Below are 14,623 nucleotides of genomic sequence, written 5' to 3'. Positions count from 1 at the left end.
TATGTAGATATATCTTTATTTCTTAAAAAAAGAGCATTAGATACGAAACTATCATCAAATAAAAATTACCGACAAAAAGAAGAGAAAGTGACACGACACCGGTAGCAAACGGATGGTAACTTGGATTTTAAAGATAACTGAAAACATTTGAAGAAGTGATGTTACCTCTTCATAAGGACGATGGCAACTACCGACCTGGATGGAGAATCAAAGAAAAATTTATGGGATGGATGAGGTATTCGGCATTATCTAGTTCATCTGTATGGCATATGTTTACAAAATGCAACATGTGCATATGTGTTGTGCTACTATTTTTCTTTAATTGTCTTGAATCTAGATTGTAGATGAGTTCTTGATTCAAGCAACGGTTTTAACACTCACTATCGATTTTCTGTTTACTCATAACTTCCTTGCATTTTAATAGTATCTCTTAATTATTATACTATATTATATCACAGGTGCTTGGGTCATAATATATGAATACACATCTAACCTTATACATATGTAAATAATCAACGAGTAAGGCATGAAATTACCTCATCACATGCAGTTTACTTTCGCCATTGGGGAAGTGGCGATCAGCTAGCACAAACACAGTCTAGATATCTTGATAATCCATTAAAATCAGCTCAGCATATTGTGCTGAATGGCTACTTCTGTCAATCATCAACTAATTATCAACCAATGTGACTACACTATGATGTCAAAAGGTTTCTCATTAATACTTACACGTAGACTGCTTGTACTCTTAAAATTTGTTTCATGACATAAAATAGATTAGAATATTTAAGTAATGGATGTTATACATCAGAATTCTTGAAACTTAACAAAGATATACCATGCAGACACATGTTCTACCAAACTAGCCATAAATTTACTAAACTTAGTTATAAAATCAAAAAATAAAATCGTACCTTTACCCAAATTACATGTACAATGAACATGATGAAAATGGAAGTTTATGATCATGCACCATAAGACATTCTTTTATTTTTTTAAAGAAAAGAAATTTCAAAATTTGTAAATGCACAATTTCCGTCTCGCATTTCACTAGGGGATAACATTTGTAGTGAATGTTTTTCTAAAATATATACAGCTAATTATTTTTTCTTATCTGATAATCCATATTATTATTGTAGATAATTCAATTTTGAGATCTGATGAATCAGTTAAAAATGCAACTCCATTTTAAAACATATTTTGAAATAGCAACAATAACTTTATAAGTATGATAAAGTAAATAAATTTTTAAAATGTAAATCAACAACTTTAACTAGTGTTTTGATGGACCAGTCCATGTAATTAGCCAAACTAAATGTTCTACACTTTCCTGTTGACATGTAAAGTCGAACTTCATATTTATCATTATGAATATTAGATGAATATTGAATATACAGAAAAAAACTGATTGATTTATTTTCTTTTGAACAGGTTAATATTTTCAGAAAAGACTTCAAGGAATATTTTCTTCTTCCTCTTGTTGAATTTATCATTTGCCTTCGTGGAACTTCTGTATGGAGTTTGGACCAATAGGTATGTTTGTATATGTTTGTACTGTGCCTGTGGACTTTTGTTTTTGGGAAATGTGGACTGTATTCACTTTTTCTGTTCTAACTAGGACTGATTTATTAGATTCAAATATGTTCACTGTTGACAATTGACACAATTTATTATGTATGAATGTAAATATATCATTATTACATTTATAAAAGTACATATCACATCTGACGTGTAATATTTTAATTTTTAGCCAAAAATTACTTTTGAATAGAGAAACTACACAACAAATTTAAGCAGTTTCAATGCCAATTTTAAATGTAACTTAAGGCTAGCTTATATTCACAGCAGTTTTAATTTCGTGATTTACGCAGATGTAACAAATAAGAAAAATTATAAATGCAGCAAAATAAGGCTGTATACAGTAACGAGAATGAAGTTAATATGAAGGATGATGTTTACTTGCAGTCTTGGACTTATTTCGGATTCCTTCCACATGTTCTTTGACTGTACTGCCTTGCTAGCAGGACTTGCAGCTTCAGTCATTTCAAGATGGAGAGCAAATGAGTCATTCTCTTATGGGTAAAAATAATTGAATTTTTTTTTTCTTCCAGTGAAGAGACTGCATATGTCTTCTACAATCAGAATGACTAAAAATTGATAATTACCAATGATATTTGATATGATAAAGTGTATAATTATTTGTATAGCAGTTAAATGATATAATTACTTAACATTGATATTTGATTGATTCTGAACAGGTATGTGAGAGCTGAAGTTTTGGCTGGCTTTGTGAATGGACTCTTTCTTCTCTTCATTGGATTCTTCATTTTCTCTGAAGCCATAGAGGTAACCACACGTTGTTGGGTCATGTGTTTAATGACAAGTTTGTTACTGCATACATTATCAGTCCAACTTGGCAATGGATTTTAGCTCACCTGAGCTATCCTTGTCTTTTTGTCTCCCTGTTTTTAGCTCACCTGAGCTATCCTTGTCTTTTTGTCTCCCTGTTTTTATGTGTTTAACTTGTATCTCTGTTAACTTTTTAAATTGTTACATCCCGTGAGGACCCGTGTTAGAATAGGTCTTCAGTACCCCTTGCTTGTCGTAAGAGGCAACTAAATGGGGCGGTCCTTCAGATGAGCCCACAAAAACCGAGGTCCTGTTCACAGCAGATGTAGTTCAATAAAGATCCCTCTCTACTTAAAGGCCATAAGCGCCGAGCATAGGCCTAAATTTTGCAGCCCTTCACCGGCAATGGTGACGTCTTCATGTTAGTGAAAAATTCTCAAGAGGGACGTTAAACAATTTAAAAAAATTTAAAAATCACATTTTTACTTTTTCTCTAAAACCACCTGATCAAATTAAGCCAAACATGGCAAATGATTTATTAAAAAGATGTACGAGTTTGTTTGTATAACTATTGAAGGCTTTTATTCCTTCCAAGTGAGGATAATTTAAAACAAAAAACATAAAGAATGAGTTTGTTTTGAAATAGTATCTTGAACCACAAGGCCAAAAATAACAAAATTTATAAGAATACTTGTTTGTTCAGTATAGATTTGATTAAAATATTTCCTTCCAGCATAGAAATATCAGGGATCGTTAGGCCAGGTTGGGGTCACATTAGTGGTTTAGAGTTTAGTATAGACTAAGTAATATGTGTACAAACATGACAGCTTTTTATGCTCACCAAACATTTTTCGGGGGAGTGTGTCTGTCTGTCCGTCCATCCAAGGCTGTATCTCCTAAACCTTTCTCAGAAATTGATTGTAATTGATGACATATGTTTCTTGGGACAGGGACTCTTGGACCAAGGTCATTTTTGAAGGTCAAGGTCACTTGGAACACTCTTCATTTCAACAATATTTCAACAGTTATTGATCATTTGGACTAAGGTCACTCAAGGCTATTTTGTAAAGGTCAAGGTCACTCAACATATACTTTATATATGAACAATATTTCAACATTTATTGATCATTGTGCGATTCATTCATCATATGAAGTAGTTCATTGGTTAGATGCAGTTCGGGGAGCACCCATCAGTTTTACTGATACTCTTGTCTTCTCCTGAAACCATAATAGATGTACCACAATTATCAAATTTTAAATTATGCAGCTATTATTGAGTAGTGTAGAATCAATTTTGTTCAAGCAGTGGCCTTCATGGCCTGTGTGAAGTCACAACATGCAGGAAAAATCTTCAAAGTGCCATGTTCCAAAATGGTCATAAGCTGAGTGTGGAACCACAACAATTGGGTCAAAGTTTAGAATTTTAATTTTCCATTAGAAGGTGACTCATGTGAGTGTCATGGCTTGTTGTTTTACAGTAAAACATACAGATTTGATTCACTATATAACAAATCAAGAGGTAACTAGAATGCAGTCATGTTTGTCACATAAAGTTCCTTATTATGTGTATAACTACATTTTGTGTCTTTGCAGCGTTTGGTGGAGCCACCAGAAGTCAAACATGAGCGTCTCTTCCTTGTGTCCGTGGGTGGCTTCATTGTAAACCTGATAGGAATATTCGCTTTTCAGCACGGACACGGACATTCTCATGGTGGGGGAGGTAATGAATTCTTACAAATTTCATTTTAATGAATGCATTTTGTTTTGGATTTAAACTTTCTTTACAACTTTATGAAATGTTTTTATAATTTATAGATCATGGTCATTCTCATGGAGGTCATGGACACAGTCATGGTTTGGGTCAGTATCCATTTAGTTCTAAATATAGCGGAACTTATGCGTACGTCATAGTACATGTAGTTCTAATTATAGCTAACTCATGTCATACAGAAAACTACATGTTTATCAAAAGTCAGTGTTTCATATTGCAAATTGCTATCAAGTTTAAGGAACACTGTAATTTTAATACACAGACATGTACAGTATCAGTACAGATATATTCAGTGTTGATTGCATTCCTTGCTATTGCGACTCACGGAAAAGCAAAATGTTATCAGTCTTATGACTGGAATTAGGAGAAAGTTAATGTGATTTGTGTTTATGGTTTTATTTCAGGTTTAGATACCCAGGATTCAATCAGTGCTGATTATACACCTGATTCAGATCATGGACATTCACATGGTGATAAAGGTCATGGTCATTCACATGGAGATTCAGATCATGGACATTCACATGGTGATAAAGGTCATGGCCACTCCCACGGTGGAGGCAGTCATGGTCACTCTCACAACACAGCCAAGGCATCACAATCACAGATTATGCAAGGTAAATGACTCTTTTTAACACTAGTTTCTATGCAATATTCAGCTGTTATCAGAATTTTAATTCAATTTTCAGAATACTTGATATAATTATGTTTTAAAGTATATACAAGTTTTATTCATATAAACATAGATGTTTTATATGACTTTTGAATTTCCCCATTTAGAAGTTTTACTTAGTTGCTATTAAAAAGTAAAAGATGTCTTCTTTCAGGTGTGTTTCTTCATATACTTGCTGACACTTTAGGCAGTGTAGGAGTGATTATTTCATCCATACTCATCTATTACTTTGGCTGGATGATTGCTGATCCGGTGTGTTCCATGTTCATCGCCACTCTCATCACTATAAGGTTTGTTTTGATTTTCACTAGTGTCTCCTTAAGTATAGGGATGGACATGTTTCTCAGGTGTGAAGTCACACTTTATCGATCTCAGATTGACCTGAGCCTTAGCTGATCTAAACTACCAATAAGGTCTGCATGTCCAGTGGCATGTTGTCTGGTCAAGCAGATTAATTAAATGGCTTGTTTTTACTTGTGACCCTTACATGTAGCTTGGAATATGAGATTCAATTAAGATTAAAATAGCTAGGTTAGAAATACAGTAAAATATCTCTGTCTCGAAGTCTGAGGGACCTCGAAAAAATTTCGAGATATCCGGGGGTTCGATATATTCAAAATCGATCTTGGATATTTTTTTTGGAAGGAGGATATTTGATGCATAGTATGGGATTTGCATTATAAACAAAAACCCCGTTGCCGTTTCTTATAGTTTAATACATTAAGTTGATAAATTAATATTGTGGAATTTCAAAGACAAACATTTCGTTTTTTTAATATATATAAACATCCAATTGAATTCACAATGTGTTTCAAAATTAAGATGATCGTGCCTGTATGCTTACTTTAAGTTTACTGATGTCCAGGCTCGACTGGGATGTAGTTATTGCGTTGTAATGAAAGAACCTATCACGTAAGAAACAAAAAAGACGGATTTAAAAAAAAACAAAAAACTTTTAAATGTTTATTAAATAAATGTTCGTGTTTTCTCTGTACTAGTATTAATGATGAAGCGTGTATTATTAAATAAATTATCGTTATTAAGAGCATTACCTTCAAGCGTACTTCGACAATTTTGTGCGTTTATCTAACCCACATGTTAATGATAGAGCGTGTGTCATTCAAAACATCATCCCTGGAATCGGGTGTGTTAGTTCATAATTGGCGGTGATGTTGGATGGCTTCACTAATCACCCAAGCTGTTGAACCATTTATTGCGACCTGGGTCTACTCGGAAAAGGGAATGTGGATTAGCGGTCATTAATTATAATTGATGTAGCCGCGGGTGTGAATGTGTGACTTAACGACGCCAGGTATGGTAAGCAGAGTGGAAAATTGACTGCACTTCGAGATAAACCAGGTGAATTTAGGGTATGGGACCTTGAAAATACTTCGACATAAGCGGAGTATTCCAGATTACCGTGTTTGAAATATCAGAAGTTTTTTTAATCATTTATATAGGGAAAACGACCGGGACCGGCGGTTGACTTCAACTCAAACGGGGTATTCGAGATAAACCATATTTGAGATACAGATATTTTACTGTGTGTAATTGGCTCTGAATGTGAAAGTGTGCAATTTCAATTAAAGAAAATTAAGATAGATAAGTTTGGATTTTCATCATTCGATGGACAATTTTATACAACATATTTATATTGATGTATAATTTGATTTAAACAAATTTTACCGTAATGTGAAGAAAAGAAAAAAACTAGGGTTGCATTGTATCTTCTGTCCATACATTGTACATCCTGTTCACATGGCAGCTGCTTGCAGTAATATGATCAAATTATTGAATAAAGTGTAATTAAAGTAAGCAAAATGACAATAAATCAATTCGGACAGAAAATACTTATAAATACAAGTAGTTTTAATATGAATAATGTTTCCCATAATATAGTAGCCCTTTTCCTCTAACTCAGATGTTACAGTTCTTCAGCAGGTGGTGCGTGTTCTACCTCTCTCTTTCCAGGTTGTGTCCAATAGAGGGCCATCTTAGGTGTTCTGTTCTGGGGCATTTTTATTACATGTCCAAGCCATCTCGTTCTTCTTTGCTTGATTTCTAATGCAATGCTCTTACTTTTCATTTCTGGTGCAAGTCTTTGTTTATGATCGTATTTGGCCAGAAGGTATGGTTTATTTTTCTAAGGCAGAAATACCTCTACTTTTCTCATATCACTGTCAATAACACATCAGCATTCGGACCCATACAGGAGGACTGATTTACTGTTGTAAAGTTAGAGTTTGGTCCTCAGACTGTAGTTGTATGAGATGGGCTGGAGTTGAGCAAATGCTTTTTTTAGTTTATTTTTTTTAGGAATAGGCTTATATACAAGAAAATATCACAGAGAGAAATGCATTTAAAACCAGAAATCTTGTAAAATACATAAGGTACAAAGGAAACTCTTTAAGCTATTTGATATCAAGATATGGTGGATATAATGCATATGCCTATGCCAAGGATTACCAATGAAAGCCACATGGCTTATATTCAATGGGGTCTTTTAACCTTATAAAATGACATACACAATATATTATAGTAACAACAAAAAGAGTTGAGAAAACAAAAAATAATGAAAGGAAATGCTGAGCGTTCTTTACAGAGCCTTGTCTTGATGTCTTTTCCAGTTCCGTTATTTTTTTTTATTTTTTTTTCATGCTTTATTTTTAGACATTTACAATTACATCTACATAGATGATCTCACACACAAAATCACACACATGCATACAATATCTTCCATACAAAAACTTTCTACATGAACTAGTATTTGACAGCTAGGCATAATTTAAAGGTATTGAAAATATACATATCAACAAAATGATACTAAAAGTAATGATAACAAATATAACCTATAAAGCTTTGGTTTTTCATCACTTGTTATAAACAATATCATATATTGACCATTTAGTAAATATTTTGGATTTGCATCCAAACACATTTTCACAGTATTTTTCCATTTTTCTGTAGTACTTAAATAAATTCACTGCCTCAGAAAATTTTGGCCTGATTCCTTGTGATCTGGAATAATATATGAACTTTTTTGATACTAATAAAAGAAAATTTTCTAAACAGCTTCCTTCTGTATTACCAAGTAAGACTATTCTTCTTGAAATTTTATAACCATTTTCAATAGCATCGAACCATTGCTCAAAATCATTCCAAAATAAGTTGACATATACACAATCATAGAATATGTGAACTATTGTTTCTGCTTCACAATTACAAAATGTACACAAATTATTGTCTGAAATTTTAATTTTGTAAAGAAAGGAGTTGGTAGCAATGTAATTCATTAGTATTCTGTATTGAAAGTAAATTATTTTTGTCTCTTTTGTACATAAAGATGCATTTACAAAATAAAATTTCCAGTCTTTTCCTGAAATGGGTTCATCTGATAAAGTTTCCCACTTAAGTTCCGTTATTTTTACTAAGAATACTTGCCAGGTAGGTAAAATCATTTATTTCCTCTGGAGGCTCTCCATTTAAGATGGCAGGTTCTGCTGATGCATTGACTGTCATCACCTTGGTACTGATGTTAAGCCCAGTTTAGAGGTGTGAGAGGTATATGAAATACACTCATTTGGTTTATAATCAGCTATAAATCAAATATTGGGCTGTCGATGTAAGTGGAACCCCCTGTACCAGAGGGGTAACTCTTTCTTTCATTATGAAAGATTAAATATTGACTATATCATTCAATGCATATAAGCACAGGGAAGATGGACAAATAATTATGTATAATTAGATAATAAATGACAGATATGATCTGAATATATAAATTAGGAATGTCTTTTAAAACGTTTCATAAAATATTTTGCCCAAGCCACTAGTTATGACACTCCACTCAATGCTGAAAATTTTTTAAGATCTTGTCAACTGTTTTTGTAACCCACTTAAAGTGGAGTGGCTTCACAACAGAGTCTCGGATCAACTCTTATGGCGGTTAGAAACAAGATGGATGACATGAAAATCTGAACTCCCAGTTTTATGTTCTTCATGTGAATTGAAGAAAAGTGTCCAGGTTGCAAGATTAAGTACTTGTGTAAAATATTAAAAATATGAAATCTACAGCAACTGATGCTTTATTTTTACCACTGGAGTGCTGTGGTAAAGTCTCTGATGCAAAAAATCAGATGGCTAAAACATGACATTCACCAAGCTTTTAGAAATCATGCATGTACTCTTTGAATGTTTGTAGTAATTTTGATTTTTCTCTTTTTACAGTGTCTTGCCACTATTACGAGATTCAGTAGGGGTTTTAATGCAGCGTACACCGAGAGAGTTAGACCATATCTTACCTGGTTGTTACCAAAGAGTAAGCAGTTTATGTGTTTGATTTACCTTGTACATTAGAACAGCTCAGTTTAACTGTTTGAAGACAAAATGCTGTAGACATTAAATTTCAAATATGGATCATTTACTATTTTAAAGTTTTCTTTGAAAATTTTATTGTTCTATTTTTACATGAAGATTGTTATTCCTCCATAATTGGAGATTCGGTGGCAAATAGTTTTTGGTCAATTTCAAGCAAACTTGGCACAAAGCATCCTTGATTGAAGGGGATTCAAGTTTGTTCAAATGAAGGGCCACATCTTTTTCCAAGGGCTGATACTAGCGAAATAACAAATTTTAAAAATCTTCTCCAGAACCACTAGGCCAATTTCAACCAAACTTAGCACAAAGCATTCTTTAGTGAAGGAGATTTAATTTTGTTCTCCAAAGGGAGATAATATCAAAATAGTGAAAATACATTGACGACTTTTAAAAATCTTCTTCTCCGGAACCTCTGGGCCAGTTTCAATCAAACTTGGCATAGGGCATTCTTAGGTGAAATTTGTTTAAATGAAGGGCCATACTCCTCTACAAGGGGAGATGACAATTACATAATGAATTTTTAGTGGTTACCTTTGAAATTTGTTTTGAACCAATTTACTGGTATAATGATAGTTTTGCTCAAGCTTGTTTATTGCTAGGAACTACTGCTCAGGTAAGTGATGTGACCCATGGGCCTCTTGTTAAAGATTTAATGTTTTTGATTGATGTTTATTATGATGACATCTTTTTTTTTTTTTTAAATTTTCTTGATATCTGCTGTAGGTGTCCCAGTTAGAGGGGGTGTACGGTGTTCAGGAACCTCACTTTTGGACATTATGTAGTGAGGTGTATATAGGGACCATCAAGTTAGAAGTAGCCATGAATGCTGATACTAGATACATTTTGAGTCAAACACACAACATCTTCACACAGGTAAGTTGATAAACTTTAAGATATTAGGCGTTTCTCTTTAGAAAAAAATGGTATTGATTGTATTAATTTTTTATGTCTAGATGTGATTATGGTGATTTACATTTTTATGGTTTTAAGATGCAGACTGTAACTTGTATACCAGTTTCTAGAGTTATAATGCTTTAAAGTGTTTTCATTTTGTTTCAGGCTGGTGTGAGGCAGTTGTATGTTCAGATAGACTCCACACCGATGTGATCTGCTCCCGCACTGTCCAGCAAGGGTTGTAAACTTGTGTTCGAAAATCTGTAGCTATTACAGGGTAACTGATAAATATCTGACAAAGACTGCATCAAATGCATTGTCAATATCCGCATAAATAGCTCAGTATCTGTGATAGCTCAGTGTGGTGAGGGACCAAATTTATGGGCACAGGTACCGTAGGGGCTTCGTAGGCATAGGAATATCGGGATTTACTAATTTTTTTAAAAGAGAGAGCTGACTCTGGTCCATGAAATACATGTCTTAATACAGATGGGAAGTCTTAGATATCTTCTTTATTCTTAGTCAGTGTGAGTGTATTGGAGAAAAAGTTGGCAGTGTAATTAAACAAATGCATGTCTGTGTTATGTACAGTTGACTGTTTGTCAAGAGTTGTGAGTATGTGGTATCAAAGTGCTGCTTTTGTCTTTATTGTGTTAAGTTTATTTCTAAATGCAATTGATGTAGCAAGAATGAATGAATGTCATATCGTGCTCTATGTATAGATTCAACTGCAATGTTTAAGTTGTATGAAGTATTGTTGAACATATAACAAGAAAGAATACTGCCATGTGGTGAATAGATCTGTGTAGCTTATATGTTTTATATGTCGGTTGTTCAAATTGCATTACCTGAAACATATTTTAGCTCCCTATGGGCAATGTTTTGCAGATATTCCTGCAATAGCTGTGGAGGATTGATCACTTTAAAATACACTTAATCATATTTATAGCATTTATAGCATAAATGCTGTATCTTAATTGTAGTAAGAATTGCATTTCAGAATTTTCACAGATTTTTAGTAACTTTACTCCATGCACACTGAGGGTTTTACAAGTTTAGACAAAAACATTTTCTCCAATGCAATACTTATAAAAAGTATGATTGTTTTCTTGTCAAAAATAGTAACAGTTTTAGTGTAATAAACATGTATTATTTACTAGTACATTGTAATTATGTTTAAACCTATAAAGGTATAAAATTGTTGTTGATGCCAATTTGTTGATCATATACAAAGTAAAAAATCTAGTCTATTGTGAACTCAGTACCTTATTAAGACCTGCATTGTAGATAATTCATGTATATGGTGCTGGTGCAGTAATGGCACAGCTTTTACGCTAATTTTAAATAAAAGTTTATTTTGCAATGGATTTGTTGTATATTTGGTACAGTGTACTGCATGAAGGGTAGTTGTTCTCTGTGGACACTTTGATATAGGGAGAGGGCTAAAATAGGCTATGCCTGCTGCCCGATCCCATTCACTTTGGGAATAAAATATAGTTTTAAAAAATATATATATATGTAACGGGGTTGTTGTGGTAATTGATAAGACGAATTGGTATTTTATATTGGTTTATTCTGGCATGTTTACCTATTATTTGAATTCTGCAAAACATCATATAAAGAGAAATTAAGTACATGTATATCAATCAGTACATAGAAAGAATATCATAATATATATTTACATTTTAGACTAATTTACCTAAAAAACATGACGCATACATTACTAGACAAACGGTAATGCTAGAGTTATTCCCCTTTACACAATATCATTCAAATACTATAGTTTGAACTTATTTACATATCTGGAAATAATTTTATCATATATATATTAATTCTTAATATAAATACAAAGATACAAGTGTATGATTATTTACAAGCAACCTACCAACTATGGACTGAATCCTTTCGCAATAGATTCGAGTGATATATTGGTAATAATCTCTATATGTAATATGATCTACAAACAATATCATACACTTTACTACAATGTCTTATAATACAAACGTATATACAAACTTATAAAAGTATCCTTGATCACTGAAACCCTATGACAATAAAATGTTTAAAACAGTAACTAATTTATCTCTCTCGGACATCTCTTTTCACATTATTAATCATACATTAATATTATATTAGTTATATCTGAAATGTTAAAAGTATGAAATGTCAAATTCAACTTACTGTCAGTGATTCCAAATATCCTTCTACCACTACCTGTACAGTCTAACCAAATGTGGAACTCTACTCATAGACAAGGGGGTTAAAGGCCTTGGCGGGAAAAAACTAACCAATGGGCTTTTTGGAATATTTAATTAATCAAAGGTTAAGAGTTTAAGGTTAAAGTTTATATTTGCTAGGCTATGCTTAAATATGACTTTTGTTTAATATGTTTATCTGACTGCTTAATCATAATTTTAAGCGAACTTAATTGTTTTTTTAAAATAGTTACATATTATTGAAAGTTATATTTCATAACTTTCCATGACATCTGAAAGAAATAAATCAACATCAAATAACACTATCACATATATATATATATATATATATATATATATATATATATATATATAAATATATATATATATATATATATATATATATATATATATATATCAGCTGAAAAAAATCCTCGATTAACTATAGATTAACGGTTCAGAATAACTAGTAGATTATATTGAATCATTCCATTAATTGTCTTGTTTGAAAGTATAAGAGTAGATATGAAAGCCATGTTTATAATATCTCAAAAGACATTTACAAAGTTTGTGCAGAAAAAGGTCAAGGTAACAAAGTCATGTACAGAAAGTTTTATACAATCAACGTATTTGTGAAATGCAAAAATTCTATCATGCTATGACTGATTGAATACACAGTCATTGTAAGGACAAATATTGGCAAATGTCAAAGCTCTAAAATTAGGTCAAAGTAACGAGGTCAACATGGGTGGAAGCATGCCATATTTGTCACCATTTCATATGCAATGGCCAGTATAACATTTTTGGCTCACCTGAGCTGAAAGCTCAAGTGAGCTTTTCTGATCGCCTGTTGTCCGTCTGTAAACTTTTTACATTTTTTCTGATCGCCTGTTGTCCATCGGTAAAAGTTTACATTTTCGACTTCTTCTCCAGAACCACTGGGCCAAATTCAACCAAACTTGGCAAAAGGCATCCTTGGATGAAGGGCTTTCAAGTTTAAATGAAAGGCCATGCCCCCTTCAAAGGGGAGACAATCACAAAAATGTAAAAATAGGGTGGGGTCATTTAAAAATCCTCTCAAGAACCACTAGGTCAGAAGAGTTGAAATTTATATGAAAGCTTCCTGACATAGTGCAGATTCAAATTTATAAAAATCATGGCCCCCGGATAGAGAATCAAAGTTTTATATGCAAATATATAGGGAAAATCGTTAAAAATCTTTTCAAGAACCACTGGGCCAGGAAAGAACAGATTAATATGACAGCTTTCTGACATCGTGCAGATTCAAGTTCATTAAAATCATGGTATCTGGAGGGGTAGGATGGGGGCCACAATAGGGGATCAAAGTTTTACATACAAATGTATAGGGAAAATCTTCTCAAGAACAACTGGGCCAGGAAATACTACAAATTTACATGACAGCTTTCTGCAGATTCAAGTTTGTTAAAATAATTTTGGTCTCTAGGGGTAGGATTGGGCAACAATAAGTGATCAAAGTTTTACATACAAATACAGGGAAAATCATTAAAAATCTTCTTCTCAAGAACCACTGGGCCAGAAAAGTTAGTACATTTACATAAAAGCTTTCTGACATAGTGCAGATTTAAGTTTTTTAAGATATCATGGCTCAGGGGTAGAGAGGGGCAACAATGGGAGATCAAAGGTTTACATACAAATATATACTAGCGGAAAAAAGAAACTGCATTATAAAATTTAGTGTAATTTTTCTATATTTATTGTTTATATTTATAAAATCTAAACAATCAATAAAGGTGATGTTTTTGAACAATATCAGATAGTACCCGACTCGGATGCACGGACTTTTTCGTGGTTAGTGAACACATGTTCTTTATTGAAGTGTTCGTACGCACGAGTATTACTGGCCAATACTGTTTGGAGTAAGAAGTGTCAAAGGTTTGTTTGGACACTATTCGTTAAGGAAAGCACTTTAGTTTTGACAAAATTTACCCTTCTGTCATGTCACGACTCAGCGAAAACCAACGTAATCGTGCTGTTGGGATGCTTCAAACTGGAATGGCACAAAATATCGTAGCAAGGCACTTTGGAGTTCATTGGAACACCATCCAGTCATTAATGGAGACATTTCCAACAATCTGGTAACACTCGGGATCAACCAAGTTCTGGGCGTACTCGACAGTACAACCACATTAGACTTGTGCACCTGAGAAATCGTTCCCAGACAGCAAGTTTGACTGCTCGTAGCATTCCTGGACTTCAACCAATCAGTCCAAGAACTGTGCATAATCGTCTGCGCAAGCACAACATCAGACCAAGACGTCCAGCGGTGCGCCCAATACTGCCTCAACGTCATCGTATCGCTAGACTAGCTTGGTGCAGACAACATCTGCG

General features: G+C 33.3%; 1 protein-coding gene across 1 annotated transcript in view; it reads left to right on the top strand.

Moving 5' to 3' along the window:
• Positions 1 to 56: 56 nt before the first annotated feature.
• Positions 57 to 14,623, top strand: part of LOC125669485 (zinc transporter 7) — a 27,731-nt gene continuing 13,164 nt past the window's right edge. The window contains exons 1-10 of the mRNA XM_048904013.2: positions 57 to 235; positions 1,432 to 1,533; positions 1,966 to 2,079; positions 2,259 to 2,346; positions 3,943 to 4,069; positions 4,165 to 4,209; positions 4,525 to 4,734; positions 4,945 to 5,080; positions 9,015 to 9,105; positions 9,888 to 10,037. Coding sequence (XP_048759970.1) covers positions 159 to 235; positions 1,432 to 1,533; positions 1,966 to 2,079; positions 2,259 to 2,346; positions 3,943 to 4,069; positions 4,165 to 4,209; positions 4,525 to 4,734; positions 4,945 to 5,080; positions 9,015 to 9,105; positions 9,888 to 10,037 — 1,140 coding nt within the window. The 5' untranslated portion in view covers positions 57 to 158. The remainder of the gene's footprint in view (positions 236 to 1,431; positions 1,534 to 1,965; positions 2,080 to 2,258; positions 2,347 to 3,942; positions 4,070 to 4,164; positions 4,210 to 4,524; positions 4,735 to 4,944; positions 5,081 to 9,014; positions 9,106 to 9,887; positions 10,038 to 14,623) is intronic.

This window comes from Ostrea edulis, chromosome 4 (assembly GCF_947568905.1).
Source record: "Ostrea edulis chromosome 4, xbOstEdul1.1, whole genome shotgun sequence".
Lineage (NCBI taxonomy): Eukaryota > Metazoa > Mollusca > Bivalvia > Ostreida > Ostreidae > Ostrea > Ostrea edulis.
The sequence above is the reverse complement of the archived record's forward strand: the minus strand, read 5'-3'. Positions and strand labels throughout refer to the sequence as shown.